This window comes from Macaca mulatta, chromosome 10, assembly GCF_049350105.2.
Source record: "Macaca mulatta isolate MMU2019108-1 chromosome 10, T2T-MMU8v2.0, whole genome shotgun sequence".
Classification (NCBI taxonomy): domain Eukaryota; kingdom Metazoa; phylum Chordata; class Mammalia; order Primates; family Cercopithecidae; genus Macaca; species Macaca mulatta.
In genome coordinates, this window is record NC_133415.1 from 67736328 (window position 1) to 67758808 (window position 22481).

The window sequence follows — 22481 nt, forward strand, 5'->3', positions numbered from 1 at the left end:
TCACTGCCTCTTGGAATCTCAGTTACTTCATCTGTAAACAAAAGACATCCATCCATATCCATCTCCTAAGGGTGTCTTAGGGGCTCACATGAGCTCATGAACCAGAAACTTTGTACAAAGTGCCTGCAGGCCTGAATCCAGATTCAAGGCCCTGTGCGTTCTGCTTCACATCCTGCTGTTCCTCACCCAGATCCCTGCACAGGCTGGCCTTGGCCTTGCTCTCTTGTTCAGACTGTTCGCTGAACTTGGACACCACCCCTCTTTCCCTCCATCCCCTGGTCTAAAATCGTCCTTTCTTTCAAGGTCCCAGACCGAAAAGGGAATGGGTGTAAGAGAGTGGGGAAGCCACACCAGGCAACGCCCTGCTGACTTCACAGGTTTTTGCCAGGATGGAAATCCATGCTTAGTTCCTCTCAGCAGATTAGCATTTCAGCCAGAAGATTTAGAGTTCAAAAGAAAAACCCAAAAAGCTGCCTAAAGGCCAGATTTTGCCCACTTTTTTCCAGTAACTTCAAAACATGTTCCTTTCAGGCAGAGCTCAGACTGAAATTGTAGTGTAGGTCACACATGAATCATAGTAAGATAATGACCTTCAAGAATGTCTAAATGGAATAGCATGTAGCAGCACATTATATTTTCCTTTTGTTTTTTTCCTGATGCATAAACTAATTGAGGTGCCATGCTAAAGCTCTAATGTAATGAACTAAATTCTTGCTGAATTACTCTGTATTGCTGTAGGGAGTTCATTTTGCCTTTCAGAACTTACTAACACAGCCAGTAGACCATATTAGCCTGTGTTTTGGTTCAAAAGATTGATAATATTTAGTGGTTGTGTTTTGAAATGTTATTGGAAATTTAAAGATTGGGCTCTGTGTAGATCAGGGTCTGGGGCAGGAGCCTTCCAGCTTCAGGCCTAGCTATAGATGGACCACTGGGATATTCTGACCTATCTGAAATGTGATTCTCCAGAGCCTCCTAGGATCGACCTCTTCCTAAGAGAAGAGCGTGATAGACAGATGCCTCCATCTGACCATAGACTAGCCCTAGAGGAGCTTGACTGTGGTCTACAAGGAAGGTTTCTTCTGATTCCTGACCCTTGTCCGCCCCCTGCCAGCTCTGTGAGATTATTGTTAGTTAACTTGATGGTAAACAGTAGAAAATGACTGTCACCACAGTAAACAGAAGGAATCATTCACTCCTAGCCTTAGGAATGGGCAGAGACCAAAGGCTGTCCTGAACCTGCCCAGCTTTCCTGAATCTCTCAAACTCTTGAAAATGTTCCGTAACAGCAGCTACACAATCTGGAAGAAGTGTGCCCCAAAGGACCCTTGTTTCCAGGAGACTCCAAGTGCTAGTAGCTTGATTAGCTCTTTGGCTGTAAGGTGTCCACCCAGAATATCATGGGAAAAGCTTATCTGTCCTATACCTTAACTCAACCAGTGAACCTATTCCCAGAGAGGGGAAAGGTGTTTCTTCAGAAGGGGACTGGGGTGCTGTTTGGGAAGGGAAATGGATACAGGGCAGTCAGAGAATGGCCAGTGTCCACCAAGGCACTGTAAGGGAGATATCGAAGCATTCCCTGAGCTGCCTTGGCTCCCCGTAGAAGAGCGTGAGCCTTGGAGGGAAAGAGGACCTTCCCCGTGTTTGTAAGAAACTTTTAACTCGGAAGAACCAGTGCCCGCTGGTCCCCACGAAAGCACCGTCAGGCCTGGGAAAGGCAGTGCATCTGACCCAAGCAGCTAAGAGGCCCGATGTAGACAGACTTGTCCGGTGAGAGCGTGCGGCTCAGCAGAGGGGACCTGACTGGGAAGCGAGGGATGGCGGGTGCTGTGGGTAGCAGCCAGGAGCCTGAGTCTAGAGTGTCTCTTGTATCAGCACACCCTCCATCCTTCTGCTCATGTCTTCTGGCCTCCGCTTTAAAAGCTCATAGGCCTGTACAGGATTTCGTGTTTGTTTTAGGGGGATTTTAAACATCATGTGCCAGGGTCACACTTACTTTGGAACAGACCCATGGGGGTCCACGTCTCCCAGTTAGCTGTACCCCCTGCTCACCGCCCCTGAGCAACAAAATATGCCCAAAACCTGTAGAAGAAAGGCAGTTCATGAAATCAAGGCACTCTGTGTCAGCACTGAAATATGTCGTAAAGATTAGCCATCTAAATTTGATTTTCTGAAAGTATGGGTAAGTATTGGTCCAAGTCACAAAAAGTAAATAACCTAGATAGATATCCGATATATTTCTTATTATTCTTAAATTCTTTTTGCCAGCTTGGTAAACAAATAAATCACGGGTACGCGTCTCCAGCGTTGTCATGCTGGTTTGGTTTCCTTTTTATTTCCATCTCTTTTGTCTTCCCCTCCATCCCAGCCCTGTTTCTCTTGTCCTCCCCTAGACAGCCCCCTCTGTCTCTCTGTGGCCCCCTTTCTCTCTCGGCCTCTTCTCTTTCCTGTGATCGCTCACTGTCAGACAGACCCTCTCCTAGGCCCCCTCTGGCTCCGCCATCCCATCTCATTTCCGGTTTGCAATCGTATTGAAAGAGGATTTGGTTTAATCTGACTTTCCTCCTCCAACTATCCAAGTCAGGGCCATCATGTCGTGCAACCCTAGGAGGTGCTTTTGCTGTTCTCAGTGGCCCTGACACAGGGCATTTGACAAAGCAAAGACTCAGGTGTGTCGCTGTCCACCACGTGAGCAAGAGCTGCAGGCCTTCTGTGGTCCCTGACATGCTAGAGGTTTAAATATGCCTGCTTTTATTTCTTTTTATAATGGAGAAAATGTCCTGTGAAAGTCAGAAACAGATTGGATACTGGATTTCACAAATCTTTTTCCCCACTTTGCCCTTCGGACCTGGATAAGTCACTTAAACTCCTAATATCCTTCAGTTTTCGCAATACTGTTTTATAAAGCGTGCTGTCCTGGGGAGATGCAGCTTGACACCTGGACTTACTTTTCACATCCTGGGAGGGCAAGGGTGACTTTGGGGTCAACGACAAGGGATAGCTTCGACAGGGAGATTTTAATTTTCTCCCTTCAGCCACAGATGCTGTGGAAAACATTATGAGCATAGGCATTAAAAATTACTGATATGAATGTGTGTTAGGTAAGTATGTATATTTTAAATATTTATATATATATATCTCTACGGGAAATCTCTACGGGAAATCTCTACGGGAAAGTTCTTTATTGGAAGGATAGTGGTAAACTTGACTCATCAGACACCAGTAATATTGGGAAGGAGATTTCATTAGTGAAGAAGAGTTCAGACTAAAGGACCAAAGCGGTGACCAACGCTTATTCCTGTGTTAAAGCCAGTCGGTGGTTTTGTTCAGATGTGAAATACTGCACAGTGCTGGTACTGAACAAACCACAGCTATGTGCACAGCATGGCCGCATCTCACACACATGGCATGAGGCCATGGAAGCCAGACACTAACGAGTATATCCCAAATGATTCCACTCATATGAAGTTCAAAAACTGGCAAATTGAATCTATGGTGCTAGAAATCAGAATAGCAGCTGCCCTTGAGGGAAGGCTTGTACCAGAGGAGGGAGTATGAGGAGGGCTGCCTGGGGGCTGGAAGGGTTGTATAATTTATATCTAGATGCTGATGGCACAGCTATATTAACTTTGTGAAACTGTATTCAACTGTACACTTGTGGTGTGTGGTTTTCTGTGCATATACTTTAATTCAAAAAAAGATAACTCATTAAAATCAGCAAGGTTTCTTCTCAGCACATTTCCTAAGCTTGGCAGTATTCCAGGGATGATAGGGGGCTTCAGAGAAGAATGAGACACTGACTGTGACCTTAAGAACTTTCTAGAATTTTGGTTCTGACTTGTGTCGCCAGCCGTAGCCCCAGTCCCTTGGTTTTTTCATTTGCCAGAATTTGTTCACCACATTTTAAGCATGTGGCTCTGGACATGGCCAACAAAGGTCATGCCTCATCTTAACAGACTTTAGAGCACTTTGAGGTCGCTGCAAAGAACACTTCCTAATCTAATCATTTCTTTGCGCCAAGGAAGCAGGCTGTTATAAAGAAGCGAAAGCTGCCTAATTCTCCTTAGGCAGAAATTTGTTTTGCAAAGAGAAAACTCTTCTGTAATGTTTAGAATTAGTCAAATGAGATCACTCTATCTGGAGTTTTTATCAAACTACGCTAATGAGTTTATTTAAAGAAAAAGACATTACCTGGCAGTTGTATTGTTCTCTTCTTATGGTGGTGCTCTGAAAGGGAGGGTGTCTCAAATACTTCCTCTTTGCCTTTCATTTATATTTTTAACTTTCACTTCTCTTCTCATTATACCCTTTAGGCTTTATTGGCCCTTTAAAGGGACCCTACTTTGTGCACTAATTATGACAAATGCTGATAAAACATCTGCTCCCAGATTTCAATTGCCTTCCCCGTCTGTCAGAGTTCATCCTGAAGGCAACTTTGTTGTAAACATCAGCCTGCCTGTTAATGCAGCCTGTGGGAGACCTGAAGCCAGAGCCCACAGGAGCTACCTGAGATGAGGCCTGTGCAGCGAGCCTTGCTCTATCCATGCATTAAACTGTGAAAGAGTAGCGGCTCCACGCACAAGTCAGCAAGCTCTGCATCTCCCGTTTTCCAAATCATCTCCCCCTTGACCTTCCCAAAACAATCAGTTGTGCACGTGCATTTCATCACGAGCATTGGCTGGTTGAATGTAGTCTACAGTATATACTGCTGACCCTGTTTAACGCAATTCAAGTCGATATTCTCAGGGTCCCTTCCCACAGAAAAGTGGAAGGCAAGTCTCCCTTTGCCTCTCTGATGAAAATAATTACTAAGATTAAGATCTTCATTTTTCAGCAGTTGATTTTCATAACTTCTTACCTACACCTACTTTCAGTTTCAGGATCGTTTCTTGAGAGGGTACCATGAGACTAGTAAGTCAGGGATATTGAACAAGAAAAAACCTCCGAGAATACTTGCTTTCAAGTCTTCTTTCTAGATTACTAGCCTTACTCACCTCTCCTGGCAATAGCTTCCTTCCTGGGAAACAGGTAATACCAGAAGAAGATGTCATTCCAGGCCAGGTGTAAGGATAACATGAAGTTAGGTGCCTTAGGAAACTTTTGAAGGAGATGCAAACGTTTATCGTGATTTAATGGTGGTTTCACATGGGTCAGCACTCATTAAGTTACACGTTTTGTTTTGGTTTTTGGTTGTTTTGAGACGGAGTCTCACTCTTGCCCAGGCTGGAGTGCAGTGGCGCGATCTCGGCTCACTGCAAGCTCCGCCTCCCAGGTTCATGCCATTCTCCTGCCTCAGCCTCCCAAGTAGCTGGGACTACAGGCGCCCGCCCCCATGCCTGGCTAATTTTTTTTCTTTTTTTTTTTTTTTTGTATTTTTAGTAGAGACAGGGTTTCAACGTGTTAGCCAGATGGTCTCAATCTCCTGACCTCGTGATCTGCCCGCCTCAGCCTCCCAAAGTGCTGGGATTATAGGCGTGAGCCACCGTGCCTGGCCCATTAAGTTATACATTTAAAGAATGTACAGTTTATCTGGCCAGGCGCGGTGGCTCACACCTGTAATCCCAACACTTTGGGAGACCAAGGAGGGAGGATCATTTGAGGTCAGGAGTTTGAGACCAGCCTGGCCAACATGGTGAAACCCCATCTCTACTAAAAATACAAAAAAATTAGCTGGGCGTGGTGGCACATGCCTGTTGTCCCAGCTACTCAGGAGGCTGAGACAGGAGAATTGCTTGAACCCAGGACACAGAGGTCGCCTGAGTGAGCTGAGATTGCGCCACTGCACTCCAGCCTGGGAGACAGAGCGAGACTCCATCTAAGAAAAAAAAAAAAAAATGTACAATTTACCATGCATCAGTTTTACTTCCATTAAGTGTAAAACATTGGATATTAGAAGATTTTTAGAAACTCAGTTATATTACAAGTGTTGTTGTTAGTAGTCCTCATTAATATTTTCAAGGAGAATTAACAAATTCTCCTTGAGTAGCATGTCTTCTTTCAGAAGGAAATTTCAGATTGGCAATTCATAAAGGTAGCTAAATTCCACTTCCTCTTCTCAACTGTGGCATGGTCAACATTTCGGCCAGGTAATTCTTTGTCAGAGGGACTGTGTGTGCATTGGCAGATGTTAGCAGCATCCCTGGCCAGCATCCACTAGGGGCACTGCCTGTGCACCATGTGACACTCAAAACTGCCACCAAACACTGCTGAATACCCTATGGGGCAGAACTGCCCCTTGTTGGGAACTACTGCTCCAGGCTTAGGCCATGTTGCTTCGACAAATTTTTTGTTGTTGTTGCTCAGAGTCCAGAATTATTATGTTTAATTCCTAAGATTGTGCCAGGGTTGTTTGGGTTTTTTAAGCACACTGAGACCATAATAAAGGTTTGGGTCTAACCCCTTCCCTCCAGCCCATTTTCTATTATAGATGAGATATACCTGGCCTCAAATATATTAACTATTCTTGTGTGCCCTCTTTTCCTTTAACACATCCCTCCAGCTCCCACGTCTGATTTTATCCCCAGTTCCCAGAGCCTAGTCTCACACATGCTTTGCTTTCTCAGTGCCAAAAAAGGCAGATAATGTTGCAACAAACACGTGCAGTAGGGGTCTGGAGCAATTAATCTTAGTAAGGATTCCTTTTTGTTGACGATTATAGGATGTGCAAAAAGATCTGTAAATATCATTGCTTGGAACTGACCCTCTTGTCCCCAGTATTTCTTTCCCTTTATTTTATAAGAAGAGTTCGAAACAGATACTGACTGCAATTTTAAAATACCAGTAAGCAGCATCTTTAACCTTGTACAGATGGCCGGCCCTTTTTTTTTTTTTTTTTTTTTTAATCGTCTTTCTATTTAATGAGTAACTGGAAGGGGGGAGGAAATGACTTTTTTAAGTAAGAGATTAACTAGTGACACTGTGGCTGAGAGGCAGACCCCCTGTGCCCAGCACCCTTGACATTTCCCTGGGCATTGTCTGCCATAGACCTGAGGCAGTGCTGCCCAGAATCAGTGCTGAGCCGAAGATATTTCTCCTGTGCATATGTGTTTTGTGACTCCATCTTCTCTGGTTGGTCTGATGGTAGCTGAGACAGTGGAGGACATTCCTCACGTGCTGGTTTTAATGCCAATGATAGCACTTTCCAGCTGGATGGGAACTTGTTTCTGGAAATTTCTTCTCTTCTTCTTGACACCACCCAACAATATCTTGACTGTGTTCTGATTGATTGATTGATTGATTGATTGATTGACTGAAACAGGGTCTTGCTCTGTCACCCAGGCAGGAGTGCTGTGGCACCATCACAGCTCACTGCAGCCTCTACCTCCTGGGCTCAAGTGATCCTCCCGCCTCAGTGCACCACCATGCCCAGCTAATTTCTATATTTTTTGTAGAGATGGGATTTCTCCATGTTGCCCGGACTGGTCTCAAACTTCTGAGCTCAAGCGATCCACCCACCTTGATCTCCCAATTGACCATGTTCTTAACTCTTGTCTCTTCCACAGAAATACCTCAGGGACTTTTTCAGCGTGATGCTCCAGTCCGCAACATCTCCCCTCCACATCAACAAAGTGGGGCTGACTCTCTCGAAACACACCATCTGTGAGTTTTCGCCATTCTTCAAGAAAGGAGTCTTTGACTACAGCAGCCATGGGACGGGGTAGAGCCAGGGCTGATGGAGGAACCACCAAAGCAGTGCCTTCTCGTCGAAGCGGGCTCCGATGCAGGGCAGCTCCCCCATGCGAGGATCCGGGTCTGCCTCCTCCTGCTGAAGGCAGACGTGCAGCAGCGGGCCCGGGCCACCTCATGTTTTCATACCTAGTGCCTGAGTTTGGGGATAGGATGCTCTGCCTGCTGATGTGACCCTTGCAGGCAGCCGTTACCGTTCCATTGCGGATGAACGTGGCCTTTTCCCACAGTGCTTCCTTCTCACTGAGCAGCAAAGTTCGTCCCCTGTGGCAAGATAGATGTGGCTTGGCCATCATGGGCTCCCTGAGCCAAGCCAGCCTGGGACCTCCCAAAGTGGGTGGCTTACCAGACCACCCTTAAATCACTTTCATCTGATTTCCCCTTTCACCAAAATATACTCATATTTTTAATATTCCTTCCATGTGGCTGACTATATTCCAAGAAAAGCATTTTAAATTATTTCATTGTATTTTTTTCTTTTTTTCCCTCATTTGAATCAAACTTTTATATAAAACCTAAACACTGATGTTTACACAGAATTTCATATTCTGCAAAAGGGATTTTTTGATCCAATCATGACTGTAGTCTTCCATGCTTGACAAATTGGATGTAGACAACATCACTTAAAACTTCTATAAATCCCTACAAATAGAATATTTATTTAACCTTGAATATTCAAGAATGTTCTCCCAAATCTAAATGGCTACTGTGCATTCTTGAGCTTTTTCTGCTAAGCACAAAATGAACGCAAAGCTAAATGCATATTTTTAAGTATTATTTTGTTCACATTTTTTGTTACAGAATCTACTGGATCTTTGGCTGGAAAACTAGAATTTATAGCAGTTTATTAATGATACCTTAAATTACTCAGGACTTAATGTAGCATTGCACTTCTGTGTACAGTAAAAGTGCTTTGTTTTACTAAAGAGAAAAATGTGAGTGGAAAAAAGATGTATGTGGTATATATTCAAATGTATATAATTCTATCTATAGATTTATATATGTACACATTCTGTACAATAGTTCCATCAAAATATGTTATCACACCAAATTTATTAAATGTGTTTGCTTTTTCAAAATTTAAATTGAGCTGCTATCAATATTAAATGAAGATACGGCATCCAACCCTGTAGCTCAGCTTATTTTAAGTCTGTGACATGATCATTCATACTAGTCTGTTTAAACATTGATCTAATGTGCTTGGAAAGATACATAATGTATAACTCAGCATTTGTGTTGCAGAAGATGCAGTGATAGTAATGATTGAAGTCATAAATGAATGGTTAACAGAACATGTTTGCATTCAGTCTTCTAGAGAATGCCTTCACAACGAAGTTCTCCAACCTGAAAAATATGTGTAAACAGGCAATTATCCCTATAAGGAGGAAAACTAGTACTGCACTAATTAAATATCATAGTTTAGTGTGAAAAAAAAATGAGGACATTTTTGCTACAGAAGGACCTGCTTTTGTCTGCAGTTGTGATTATAGGCATAGGTTTAGGAGCAGTTACTACCAGAGAATTTCAAACTAGAGATTAAGGGATAAGAGCTGGGTAGATAATAATTAACCATAGGTCATTTATTTAAGAGGAGTCTTAAGCACTAAAGATGGTCCCTCATTTGCTGAGTAAACTAAGTGGTTTTTCTTCAAACTGACCAGATAATCCATCTCTTGGCCTTTGAGGCCAGTATTGGAGACTAGGCTTGTGGTAAGCATTTTGTTAAAATCATACAGGAGATTTGGCAAGAATAAATCGACATGTGTTTGTAAGAAGTACAGGAATCAGAAGATCTTTCTATTCTAATCCTCACGTTAAGTAATTACAGTTGAGTTGGGAGTTTGAGTACTACTAGCAAGCTCTGGCTAAAGTCAGCCATAACGTGGGAGTCGTTTTTCCTCTCTAGGCCTCAGTCTCCCCATCTGAAAATGAAGCTGTGGTTCTGAATGGTCTCTTGAGTTTCATTCTAGGCCATGGTTACAGCAGAGGAATAAACCACGTCATTCGGACTCATTTCAGTCCCTCGTGTGTGGACGGGAAGTACATACTCCAATCCGATTTAAAGGCAGCTGATTCTGAATAAAACATGAGGGAAAGTGGAAAATCAAATGAAAAGTCACATCTAAACAAATAACAGAATTCCTTTCTGGAGTGAAGATAAGACAGATGACAGAGTTAGGATAACAAATGGAAACTCCATTGATTTGGACTAATTTAAAAGAGTAAAAGAAGATTAGCAATTGGATATTCCCAAAGTAACGCCAAGCTGACCACTTTCAGCAATTCACGTTGAAGTGCCATGAACATAAATACTTTGGCAGTCAGTTGGACAAATCTAAGGAACTTAAACAGAATTTTTTATTTAAGTAGTTTTGACATTCACTCCTAGGTCTTACTTGGATGGTTAATATGTGTACCAAATTTGTTTATATCACTGGTATTGTAACCTTCCACCCAGTTCCCACTCAGACCTTGCTATTGCTGAATTAGAAAGATTCACATTTAACTCTGTGATTAATTTTGGCATATGAATAGGGAGTAACCAGGTCATGCTGGCTTCCCCAATGACTGACATCTAGAAGATTCTATGGCTCATAATGGGGGATGCTTTGAGGATACACAGAGTATCCCACCCCAGGGCTGATTCTATTTACAATTTTATGCAGAGGGAGCTAGTTCTGCCCAATTTGGTCCCTGATCTACTCAGAGCTGTAGACAGCATACATGTCCAAGTCTGGGCAGAAGCAGCCAAAAGCTTTCACGGCTAGAGCATGCCATGGACTCAGAGGTAGAGACCGCTTTGGGGACCATCTGTGGTGCAGGGTCACGTTGGTGTTCTGGATTCAACTGTTAAAGACAAGAATTTTTTTTTTTTCTGGACACATCTCCTGCAGCACACAACCGCAAGACCCCATTTCCTCAGGCGCTCACTCAGGGATGGGGAGCCCCCCGTGCTAAGGGGATGTGGCACCTTACCGATATTCTGAGCCTACCACAAGGCTTGCCTTGTCTCCTCAAAGAGAATGTACATAGCGATTCAGGCCTGACATGCTTCAAACAGTAGCATTAGGTTTTCCAAGTACACTCTCATTTATAAATGCCTAAAATGTTGCCTTGATTAAAATGTTGCCTTGAAGTGTCATCAGTTGACAGTTGAACGTCTCTGCCTCAGGAGACCCTTCTCCTCCCATAATCTGACACACCTATAGGAGGGATTCATATCCCATCCGACTTTATCAGAAAGGTCTTTCTTTTTCCATGTTAAATAAAAGAAGGGGAGTAGAAAAGTTAGGCAAAATAAATCCATGGCAAAATTAACTGGGGGCTGGGAGGGACAAGGACAGTGAGATGGCAAAATTAACTGCTTTAGTTTTACTTAGCTTATCATGACAGCTGATTTAGGTTTTGGGAAAACTAATCAAAGACTAAAACTAATCTACAGAGATTCATTCTTGCAAATTAAACCTTGTGTATTCCTCCTTTCCAAAACGGCTTTTTTCACATACAAGAAGACCTGGCTATTGACTTCCTTGGTTTTTTTGTTTGTTTGGTTTTTGGTTTTGTTTTTTTTTGTTTTTTTTTTTTCTGTTGAAACTGCTTTCACTGATGACAGTTCATTAGATGGGAAATGATTCTGTGGTACACGATTTTGAACTTTGCACACAGGGAATTATTTCCAAATTGACAAAAATTGCCCGTTATTACAAATTTCTGAAGCATCCTGTTTCAAATTGATCCTGTAGTGGTACCTTTAAGTTAGAGGGGTGATATTAGTGTTGACCAGGGCGTTACCTTCAGAATGATTATTTGGGATCCAGTAGAACCCTGTTAAACTTTATAATGGTAGAAGGAACAAAAAGGCAGTCGACTGAACTGAAGGGGTTGAGGGATGTGAGTTCATCCTTGTTACCTGCAAATAGCGCATGCGCACACTTATCATCCAGGAACTCTGGGCACCTGTCTGTGGCACATCTCCCAAGGTTACCCCATGCCTTTCTAGAAAGCTCTCTCCTGTGTGACTCTTGAAAAATTGACTAAATGCAAAACATCCTTTCTTTGACTATCCTCATTTGAAATATACTCTTGTATTTGAAAATGACATAATGAGGTTTTTTCCTAAGGATTACCTCTCCAAACACGGAATTTGAAGTTCATTGACTTGGTTTTCCCCTTCTCCATTGCCGAAAAGGCAGATTCTTCCCCATTCAGAGAGAGACAAATGGCTGTGTTTGCAAAAAGATGCACAAGCCATCTTTCTCTAAGCATCGAAGAAGGGGAAGTAAAATGCAGAAAGCCCCACAAGATTAAAATACAGGAAATGGTTTGGTAACATCGAGACATATCACCAGAAAGAGGGAAGCCTTTCTCCAGAAATTAAATCCGGTGGGGAAAATGTGAAAAATATAATTAAACATCACTCATCACTGCTTGAAAGCACAATTCTTTTCCTCAAAGTGTCCAGAATTCTTACGCACAGTTAACATTTGCAGAAGTGTTTGTGTCTTTCCAGTAGCACTTACAGTTGTGCCTGAGAGCATCTCACTGGAGAACAGCCTCGGGGTTTGCTATTCCTGTGACTCCAGCGTTAACTTCCCACTCTTGCAGAAGGAAGGAAGGAAGGCGGGCTGCGACTGCTCTGTCAAAGCTGCCAGGACTATCTCACAGAGAACAATAAGAAATACCAGTTTGTGGTAATTAAGGGTTTAGAATAAAAAATTGCACTTTGGTTGATATCTAAACTCTGTTAGCTTTTCTCCTAAAAACAAGCTAGAAGCCAAACAAGGAGTGTGGTGGCCTGCCATCACAAATGACTTCGTGGTGTTTAAAGTTTGATTTCAGTGAATCTAATACGAAGAGTTGACCCATGGTGGGTGCAAGCCTTCAGCTGCAGAGTGATGAAAATACTGGCTGTTTATCCCTTACAAGTGAATGGGAAAGGCCATGTTTACATTTATGAAGGGTTTTCAGTGCCTTCTCCTAGAGCAACAGTCTCTCAGCGCACCTATGTGTAGTTGTTTGTTTTTAGTAAAGAATTTCCGGCCAAGGAGTGCAGCATTCCCTTGAGGGTTTGGGGCCTGGGGTGTTCCTTCAGACTTCTTATCCGAAGAGTTTGGACAAGTTGGGCATTGGAAGAGTTGTCCATGTGTGTAGCTCTGCCCAGAAGACACTGGTGCCAGCCAGGGTCTTCCACTGCACACCTCAAGCCTGCTCCCCAGCATCGGTCCTCATGAGCATATGCCGTGTGCCATTATTCCCTGCCTGCCATCCCCATGGCTCCTCTCTCACTCTGTACCTCTTGGGGACTGGGGGTTGGGAGGGACAAGGACAGTGAGATGACCAAGGTATTTGAAGTTAGCCTGAGAATGTTCATAAGGAATGGAGGGCGCTTGCCCTACTTGAAGCCACCTGTGTAGATTCATGTCATGGCCACCTCCCCAGCCCCTCCTCCTGCAGTGGGAGAGGGGAAGGAACTCTGGCCGTTTGTGCGGCTCCACTGGCCACCTAGTTGAGAAGGAGCATGGCACAGAGAATGCAGAGCAAGCTGGCTGTGTCCTTCTTACTCCTTGTGAGAGAAGAGTTGGCTCCTCATCGGGGCCCTGCAATCCACCATTCAGTCAATGAACACACATTCACAAGCGTCTTCTATATCCTGGCCCAGGGCCCAGTGCCGGACACGCAGCGGTGGGCGGTGTGGGCATCATGGCCACAAGTCCTCCCTCTGGGAGCTCCCATTCCACTCGGGCTGTGGACCAATAATGGCACAACTGTATGACTGCAAATTGTGATACATGTCATGATGGAAAAGTCAAGGATGCTGAAGAGCACGTGCTAGAGAAATGCTCTAGTCTGGGAGGCTCGGGGGCAAGCGACATTTGGCCTGAGATCTAAGAGTTGAGAAGTGTGTCAGAGAGATCACCCCAGATTGAGAAAAGACCTTGAATGGCAGAAATCACCCATCCTGGCTATGACATGAAGAGAAAAACAGGAGAGCGTGGGATTGGGGAGGCAGGTAGAGGCCAGATTAAAGGGCGCCTGAAAGGTTGCTGACCAGAGTTTTGTTCCCATTAGCTACCACTGTTTCAGGATATTCCTGGGGGAGGAAAGATAAGGGCACGTGACAGCCGAGACTCAGCCTTCAAACTCGCACGTAATAGGGAGAAAGAAACAAGCTTCTGAATTAAATATTAACAACGAAAGGACAAGATCGGAGCGCAGAGTGCTGTCCTGCGCCATGCAGGGGCTGGCTGTTCTGCTCTTTTTCTTTGACCTTTGGTGCGTTTGGAGTTCTGAGATCTCAGAGGCTCTTGTCATGGAGAAGCATCATCTCCTCAGACCCTCAGATGCCCAGCTGCAATGTGTCCAACTTATGTACTGCAACAGCCAGCAGGACCAAGTAAAGTTCCCGTCCTGTCTTTGGGCTCCTACCTAATCCTTGCTTTGTGAACAGAAGACAAAAACCCCATGCGGGCACAGCTGTCACAAAGCTACGTGCTGGCTGTGGGGCTCCGTTTATGACTTAGACCAGCAACTGCACAGGAGCATTGTGTCCTTAAGCCCAGGGATGCCTGGGCATCAAATAATCTGTGCATAGCATCTGATTTTATCCCCAGCCTGATTTTCAAGCGATCCACCCGCCTTGACCTCCCAATTGACCTTCTGGGCCTCAACATAATCATATCGGCCCTGTCCATAAATGAAAAGATTGTTTTTAGATTCAACAGGACGGCCTATAAATTAATGTTAACATGAAGTGTCTGTGTGGGGCCATCAGAAATGGGTTGCTCAATCCATGCCTTGCATTTACAGGGAACCCTTTTGCTGGAATAGAACCAAAAGCTCAGCCACCCTGAGTGTGTGTGGTTCAGTGAAGCAGGTCAGTTTCTATGGAGCACATGGCTCATAGGCTGATACTGAAACCGGCCCAATGGTCCCATAGAACTGATGTCTATGATTTCTTTGAATAAACAGAAAATGATCCTCCCAGAGTTAAAACTTGAGAAAGTTACATTTGACTTATCTGAGTTCCTTTCTCAGGAAACCGACCATCAGGCCTCGCAGATGGCATCAAGAAGCTGGACTTCAGCAGATCACCACATCTGGACAATGAGACATAGACCCCTCACCCAGCATGACTACCAAGTGACCACCTGCTTCCTGTTGAACAACCCCTCTTCCTTGCCTCTCCCTAATTTCTGTTTCATGGCTACATTTCTTCCCTGCTATATAAATCCCTAATTTTAGTCAGTCAGGAAGATGGATTTGAGACTGATCTCCCACTTCCTTTGCTGAAGCATTCAATTAAAGCCTTCTTCCCTGGCAGTATTCATCCCAGTGACTGGCTTTCTGTGCAGTGAGCAACAGGTTCTAGACCAAAACCCTGGCATTTCAGTAACAATACTCCTAACCTAGGGCCTCCAAAAAATTTCAGCATGGTCCAGTTTGTATGAATTCAGCGCTGTTAGTCAAAAGGACAATTGTGCTTCAGGTATTAATTCACTGGAACATTTAGTGAACTAACTTCTCAGTTTGGTGCAAGCAGAAAAGGTCCTCCTAGTCCCTCCAATGGCATCATCACCAATGGGGGACAGACTGTCACTGGCCATAGCTGCACCCAGTGACAGCTTCCCACAAAAGCAAGAGGCCCTGAGGGGTGAGGACACACCTCAGGTGAGGAGAAGTTGCAGCAGGATGTGGGTGGCAGGTCGTGTTCAGGCAGGGAGAGGGGTACCTAGCTTCGTTGCAGCCTCTGTGTCTCCCAAACAGCCAGGCTCACACACGTTCTCCTTGATGCTGACAATGCTCACAGCTGTTCGACCTCAAAGTCCTTCTTTCTCAGAGTGTGTACTAAAGCAAGAGTTTATTTTGGTGGAAGTGAAGATCCTTCAAAGGCAGTCTCTCTGAGTAGCTCTTGCCCAGAGACAAATCTATTGAAGTTAAAAGCAGAAGGAAGGAGGAGCTGGACTTTGTAGGGCTTTCCAGCTGCACATGATGCTACTTTTTGACATCAAGTAAGATGCCACATCATCTCCACATGCCACTTTCTTACACACGGGCTGCAATCTTGATGAGCTGGGCAAGGATCCTGATGATGGTTAGAGGTGGCAAGAGATCTATTAGTTTCCCAGAAAACCACAACCATTCTCCCACCAGTGGCCAAGCCTCTTGTTGCATGCTCAAGTCAGGGGAAAAGTCTACATCTGTTCCAGCAAATCTGCTGGTAAGGCAGTAACCACTGCAGATGAGGAATGGGCTATAGCCCCTAAGGACTCCAAAGAGCACAACTTCAGCATGTTGTTTTATACCTCCAGAGAGTCTGCACTTCTCAGTGTGACCAAGACAGGGGGACCAGTTATTTCTTGCTTTTTTTCCTATGTCTGTGGCTGGGAGCAATTACATCACTTATACTGCCTTGTGACATTCTCCAAACTCCTAGCAAAAGCGCAGGTCATGAGCAGGACAGCATTGCACCTGGCTGGAAACAAAAGAATGTCAGAGCTAGAAGGAGCCTTGAAAACAATCTGGATCCAGGGGCCAATCAGGGGCTAGACAGACATTATAGATGTAAATGGGGAAGACGTGCTCCACCGAAAGAAATTCAGGTTGCATAATAAAACTGTCCACCCAGGCGCGGGACAGAGGCTGACACATACACAGACTTCAATCTGCCCATGGCCACCATTCACAATCTAATGTAAAATGATCTCTAAAGGTAAGACCGTCTGAAGGAGGTTCTGACTTACCCAAGTGACAGAGCTAATTGGGACCTGAGTCTCAATGTTCTGTGTTAACTCCAGGCTCCCTGCCACTGCCTGGATTAGAGAAAAACACTGAGTACATCAGTCATGGGTGAGGCAGGAGGTAGAAGTCACACCAGTTATTTTCATAAAGAGAATTTAAAATAATTACAGTTAACTGAAAAGGGGAAAATATACAAAAACTCCAAGTTGTCACAGAGGTTATAACTATGGCAACCAGCTGCCTCCCTTAGGGCTGGGGGAGCATGGAATTATTAATATGCAGAAACATGGAGGAAAAGCCCCCACAGCATGGAAACTCGGACCCCCCAGGAGGAGGGAACATCAGCTGCTGGTGCTGGTGTCTCTGAGCTGAAGGAGGAGTCTTGTGGGGCTGGGACCATGGCCCCTGAAGGGGTGTGCTGGCATCACTGAGGGTCAGGGCACAATGAAACTTGTTGGCAAATGTTGAGAAAGCTGCAAGCTGGACCCAGCTGCTGCTCCTGGCAGGCACTTTCGTTGCCTGGGGGAAGACGTGTGGCTGAGGTGATGCTGACAAGAACAGGAAGTGATCTCTGAGGAAAAGGAAGCAGGAAGGAAGTGCTGCTGGAGGCTGCTCATGGGAACAGACAACAAATACAAAGGAGCAGGTCCCTTCTCCCTCCTCCAGCCCTGTGCTCTCCCTTGAGTACCTGTCTTGGCAGAGCCTACTAGGGACCATCTGGCAAAGCAAGAATCAGGCTTGCAGGTCCCAGCCCCAGCATAGCAGAGGAGAGAAGAGTGGGTTTGAAGCTGGGAGATATGAGCTTACTAATTGGCATCCTGAGTTTTTGCTTCAGTTGAAGCTGGGAGTAACCTTCATTAGCTCTCAGCTGACTCCAGGAGACCCATCTGGAAGGTGTAACCCTCCAAGCCCCACCATAGTTCATCACTGGGCATTCTCCAGCTACTGCCTGTGCCAGTTGCTGGGCCAGGGACACCGAAGCCTGGGAGTTCCATCTACATGGCCTCTGCCCTCTGGGAGCTTACTCAGCAAGGGCAAAATTTGTCCCTTATGGTGGCCCAAGAGACTGGACACTCTTCTCTTGAAGCAGCAGCCATGGCCATCGGGTCCTGCACAGTGCAGTGTCCATCCTCCCACATGCATCTTCTGCCCAGACTATGCCACGGGCTTGTTTTCCTGAGATTATAAGAATTGTTCAAAGACTGCTTTAGAAAAGGAACCCAAGCATCCTAGGACACCCATTCCTGGACTACGATGATAGTTTCTTCTCTCTTCTTCCCTCCCTGACCAAGAAAGCTGCTTTGGTCACTAAGAAAATGGATCTGGGAGGACTTGCTCTAGTTCCATGGCCATGTGAGGTAGAGCCACGTTGTGGATAGGCCCTGTGGGCAAAAGATGAGGATGTTTCTAGAGCATCCACTGAGGAGTAAGCTCTATGAGTCAGGGCTTTGGGACCCGCAGTTATATGCTGCTGATGAAATGCAGTGGTTTCTTTGCTCTCCTTGCAGCTGTCAACAGTCCTTTACTAATCTGTGTTAGAACGGTCTCTGCTCCCCACAGCCTCAACGTTCAAGGTGGGCAGGTTCATCTCTCCTACCCAAGTGCCTTGAAGTGCTACTCCCCTGAGAAATAAGTTAGTTCTCTGTGTTTATCCTGAGAAGCAAGGTAAGCTATAACATTCCTGGCACTGGGCCATGACTTTGACCTTCAGAGACCTGAAGCGGCTGTTTTCCTGACTGTTTTGAGCGTCAGAACTTGTAAACAGCTATTTCCTGAAGATAACTAATATCCCGTAAACAGACATGGGAGGCATCGTTTGGTCTTGTTCTTCCCAGCCTCTGACTGGTTTTTCTGCATGACTCCTGTTCTGATGTGAGACCAGCTTGCCAAGCCATGAATCTAAGAGCTGACCTCCCATTTGAGCTTTTCTGCTCACCTATGCCAAAAGTTAGATCAGAGGGGTGGGAGAGGAGGTGGGGGTGGAGGAATTATTTAGGAAATGTGTTCAGAAAGAGAACTGGCCACATCACAAGAAATAATTCTGATGGCATAGAAAAGCCTTCTAGCTCTGGGGCTCGAATGTATCTAAATATTGTAATAAAATCCTCAGGAAATGAAATGAACATTGAGCATTTGCTTAAGGTCTCACCCCTCCATCCAGCCCACAATGGCTGGGCTGGTGTTTGTCTTCCTCTTGAAATAGATGCTGTCCAGGAAGCTCAAAGAATTTCATTTGTTTTCATTAAATTTCCTAGTGTCAGTGACAGATGATCAGCTCATGGGTGTGAGGGACGATAAGTAGTTGTGAGTACATCTGATCAAACAGAAAGCTTCATCTTGTTTGCAGTAAAGGTGCCAGGAGCCGTAATGGTCTCTGCCTGCCATCTGAGAAGTGCACTGTCACAGGCTTATCGGTGGAGACAAGGCAGAACCACAGCTGTGAGTTCAGCGGAACTCAGCTGACAGTGAGGTTTCTTCCGCAGGGGCAGTCTGAACAGAGTGAAACATATTTTCAGCGATCTCTCTAACCAGCACCCTCTTGGTAGAGAGGGAATAGCAAAATACTGATGATCTAGAAAATCTGGGCAAGCATTTCAATTCATCTTCCTTTTCCACTACACTATTAACAAGTCTCTCCTTCCGAATCCAGGTGTCTGAGTTGTGTCCCCTTTTTCTTCTCCATAAGCAGGAAGGACTGAGAATGGCTGATGTGCCGTCTTTGCACTGCAGTGTTGACGCGTTGTGAACACTGCGAAGCGTCTGTGGAAGCTTGCGGGGCATTGCTGCTTCCTGAGTCCCTCTGTGATATCCTAAGGGAAAGGCAAAGGCAGAGATATGTTTAACAGGAAGACATTTCAGCTTAAGCCTCTCACATGCAGAGACTCCTTCCAAGGTCCCCGAGTGCTCCTGTGAAGACAGGGAAGGAAGCAGCAGTCGGGCCATTCACAGAAGGGTGGGGTGGGGGAGTTCTGCCCCAGCTTGAGGATCCCCCCACCCCTGGTGGTGATGCCACTGAGGCCCCCGGGCTGCTTCCGTCACCCACATCAGCTGCACAGTGGCGGGGGCAGGGTGAGAGCAAAGACCTGCCGCAGGACCTGCCCTTACACTGGAAGCACTCCACACGCTGTGGCATTTCCACTAAGAATTTGTGATGTCAAGGAAATCCTAACATCTATTTTCTCTAAAGAAGATGACGTTATGTCGTTGTCTGGTGCAGAGATGATAAAGAAAATGCAACGAAAGAAAGTGGACAAAAAGCATTAGAGAACTGGGTCAAGCAATACATTCCTGATGATTATTTCATATAATTGCTATAAGATTCCATTCATAAGACAAACTCGAAAAGGCAAAACCACAGGACAGAAGACAGGTCATTGGTTGCCAGTGGAGCAGTGTGGGGTGCAGCAGGGGAGGGGTTGACTGCAAGGGGCGGCAGGAGGGGATGTTTTGGGGTGAAGATACCATTTTGTATGTGTTTGCCAAAACTCACAGAACCATATGTTGGAAAGGGTGGGTTGTACTGTCTGTGAGTTCTTCAGTAATTTTACTCAATAAAATGTGTCGACCTACTGACTGTGTTCCACAGCGTGCCTATTTCTTTCTTTTTTCTTCTTTTTAAAGACAGCTAGCATAGTCCTATGGGGGTCGGGGAAGGTGGGGGGAACGAACAAACTTTAGACACCAAAATCCATGTTGTGAGCTTAGATCCCAGGGCCTGACTAGCATGGGGACATGAATTTGTTCAAGAATCTGTCTCCTCCCACAGCCAGTTAGCACACAGATGGCAGTGACTGTTCCAACATCAGGAGGTGCCCGATAAATGTTGTAGATAGGGATGGTGACTTACTCAACACCACACTCTTCCCTCTCTCCTGCTTCCTCCCTCCCTCCTCCTTCTTTCCTCTCCCTGCTTCCTTCCCCTGCCTCATCCCTGTGAGTGTCCAGAATGTTTCCACCATCTCAGGGCTAAAAGAGCATTGGCCCAGATTAGGTCAGCATGATTCTTATAGGAAGAGGGATTCAGAAGGCTTTCGTGTCTGTCCTGCAAGTCTCTAGGAAGACTTTCTAGAGGTAAACACATGAAATTCACGTGAGAACGCAAGGAGGAATTCACCAGAAGATGACAGAAGTGGGGCTGTCCAGACTGGAGTAGAAGGTGAAGGCCACCTGGGTGCGATAGGGCCAGCAGGGGCCACGTGGTGAGGCTGCGGGAGGCGTGAGGGTGACTTGGTGTGTTAGGACCAGCAGGAGGAGTGACGGTGACCTGGTGCATTAGGGCCAGCAGGGGCCATGTGGTGAGGCTGAGGGAGGGCTGGGATGAAGCTGAGGCTGCTGGGGCCAAGTTAGGCAAGCCTGGGCCTAGGGAGTTAGATCCATTCCAGACTCAGTGGGATATCTTATGGCGTTTGACAACCTATCTGGTAGCCTCCTGCTTCCCCGTGCAGGTGGTAAGTTCAGGGAGGACAATACCATCTTCCTCTTGTTACTTTGCTTCTCTTAGTTCAGTGCCTGGCATGTTCAAATAAATTGAGTTGGTTCATATGTTCTGGGATAGGGGAAGGGGTGTGTGTGTTTGGGATGGGGAAGGGGTGTGTGTGTTTGGGATGGGGAAGGGGTGTGTGTGTTTTGAATAGGGGAAGGAGTGTGTGTGTTTTGAATGGGGGAAGGGGTGTGTGTGTTTGGGATGGGGAAGGGGCGTGTGTGTTTGGGATGGGGAAGGGGCGTGTGTGTTTGGGATGGGGAAGGGGCGTGTGTGTTTGGGATGGGGAAGGGGCGTGTGTGTTTGGGATGGGGAAGGGGCGTGTGTGTTTGGGATGGGGAAGGGGCGTGTGTGTTTGGGATGGGGAAGGGGCGTGTGTGTTTGAGATGGGGAAGGGGTGTGTGTGTTTGGGATAGGAGAAGGGGTGTGTGTGTTTGGGATAGGAGAAGGGGTGTGTGTGTTTGGGATGGGGAAGGGGTGTGTGTGTTTGGGATGGGGAAGGGGTGTGTGTGTTTGGGATGGGGAAGGGGTGTGTGTGTTTGGGATGGGGAAGGGGTGTGTGTGTTTGGGATGGGGAAGGGGTGTGTGTGGGATGGGGAAGGGGTGTGTGTGAGATGGGGAAGGGGTGTGTGTGTTTGGGATGGGGAAGGGGTGTGTGTGTTTTGAATGGGGGAAGGGGTGTGTGTGTTTGGGAGGGGGAAGGGGTGTGTGTGTTTGGGATGGGGAAGGGATGTGTGTGTTTGGGATGGGGAAGGGGTGTGTGTGTTTGGGATGGGGAAGGGGTCTGTGTGTTTGGAATTGGGGAAGGGGTGTGTGTGTTTGGGATGGGGAAGGGGTGCGTGTGTTTGGAATTGGGGAAGGGGTGTGTGTGTTTGGGATGGGGAAGGGGTGTGTGTGTTTGGAACTGGGAATGGTTGCGTATGTTTGGGATGGGGTGTTTGGGATGGGGAAGGGGTGTGTGTGTTTGGGATGGGGAAGGGGTGTGTGTGGGATAGGAGAAGGGGTGTGTGTGTTTGGGATGGGGGAAGGGGTGTGTGTGTTTGGGAGGGGGAAGGGGTGTGTGTGTTTGGGATGGGGAAGGGGTGTGTGTGTTTGGGATGGGGAAGGGGTGTGTGTGTTTTGAATGGGGGAAGGGGCGTGTGTGTTTGGGAGGGGGAAGGGGTGTGTGTGTTTGGGATGGGGAAGGGGTGTGTGTGTTTGGGATGGGGAAGGGGTGTATGTGTTTGGGATGGGGAAGGGGTGTGTGTGTTTGGGATGGGGAAGGGGTGTGTGTGTTTGGGATGGGGAAGGGGTGTGTGTGTTTGGGATGGGGAAGGGGTGTGTGTGTTTGGGATGGGGAAGGGGTGTGTGTGTTTGGGATGGGCAAGGGGTGTGTGTGTTTGGGATGGGGAAGGGGTGCGTGTGTTTGAGATGGGGAGGGAATGTGTGTGTTTGGGATGGGAAAGGGGTGCGTGTGTTTGGAATTGGGGAAGGGGTGTGTGTGTGTTTGGGATGGGGAAGGGGTGTGTGTATTTGGGACGGGGAAGCGGTGTGTGTGTTTGGGACGGGGAAGGGGTGTGTGTGTTTGGAACTGGGA

General features: G+C 46.2%; 1 protein-coding gene across 12 annotated transcripts in view; it reads left to right on the plus strand.

The window, feature by feature from the left end:
- Positions 1 to 8811, plus strand: part of KIF16B (kinesin family member 16B) — a 314850-nt gene extending 306039 nt beyond the window's left edge. For all 12 annotated transcript variants that reach the window (XM_077951170.1, XM_077951172.1, XM_077951175.1 and 9 more), the window contains one exon: positions 7503 to 8811. In XM_077951170.1, the coding sequence (XP_077807296.1) occupies positions 7503 to 7661 (159 nt within the window). In that variant the 3' untranslated portion in view covers positions 7662 to 8811. The remainder of the gene's footprint in view (positions 1 to 7502) is intronic.
- The last annotated feature ends 13670 nt before the right edge of the window (positions 8812 to 22481 follow it).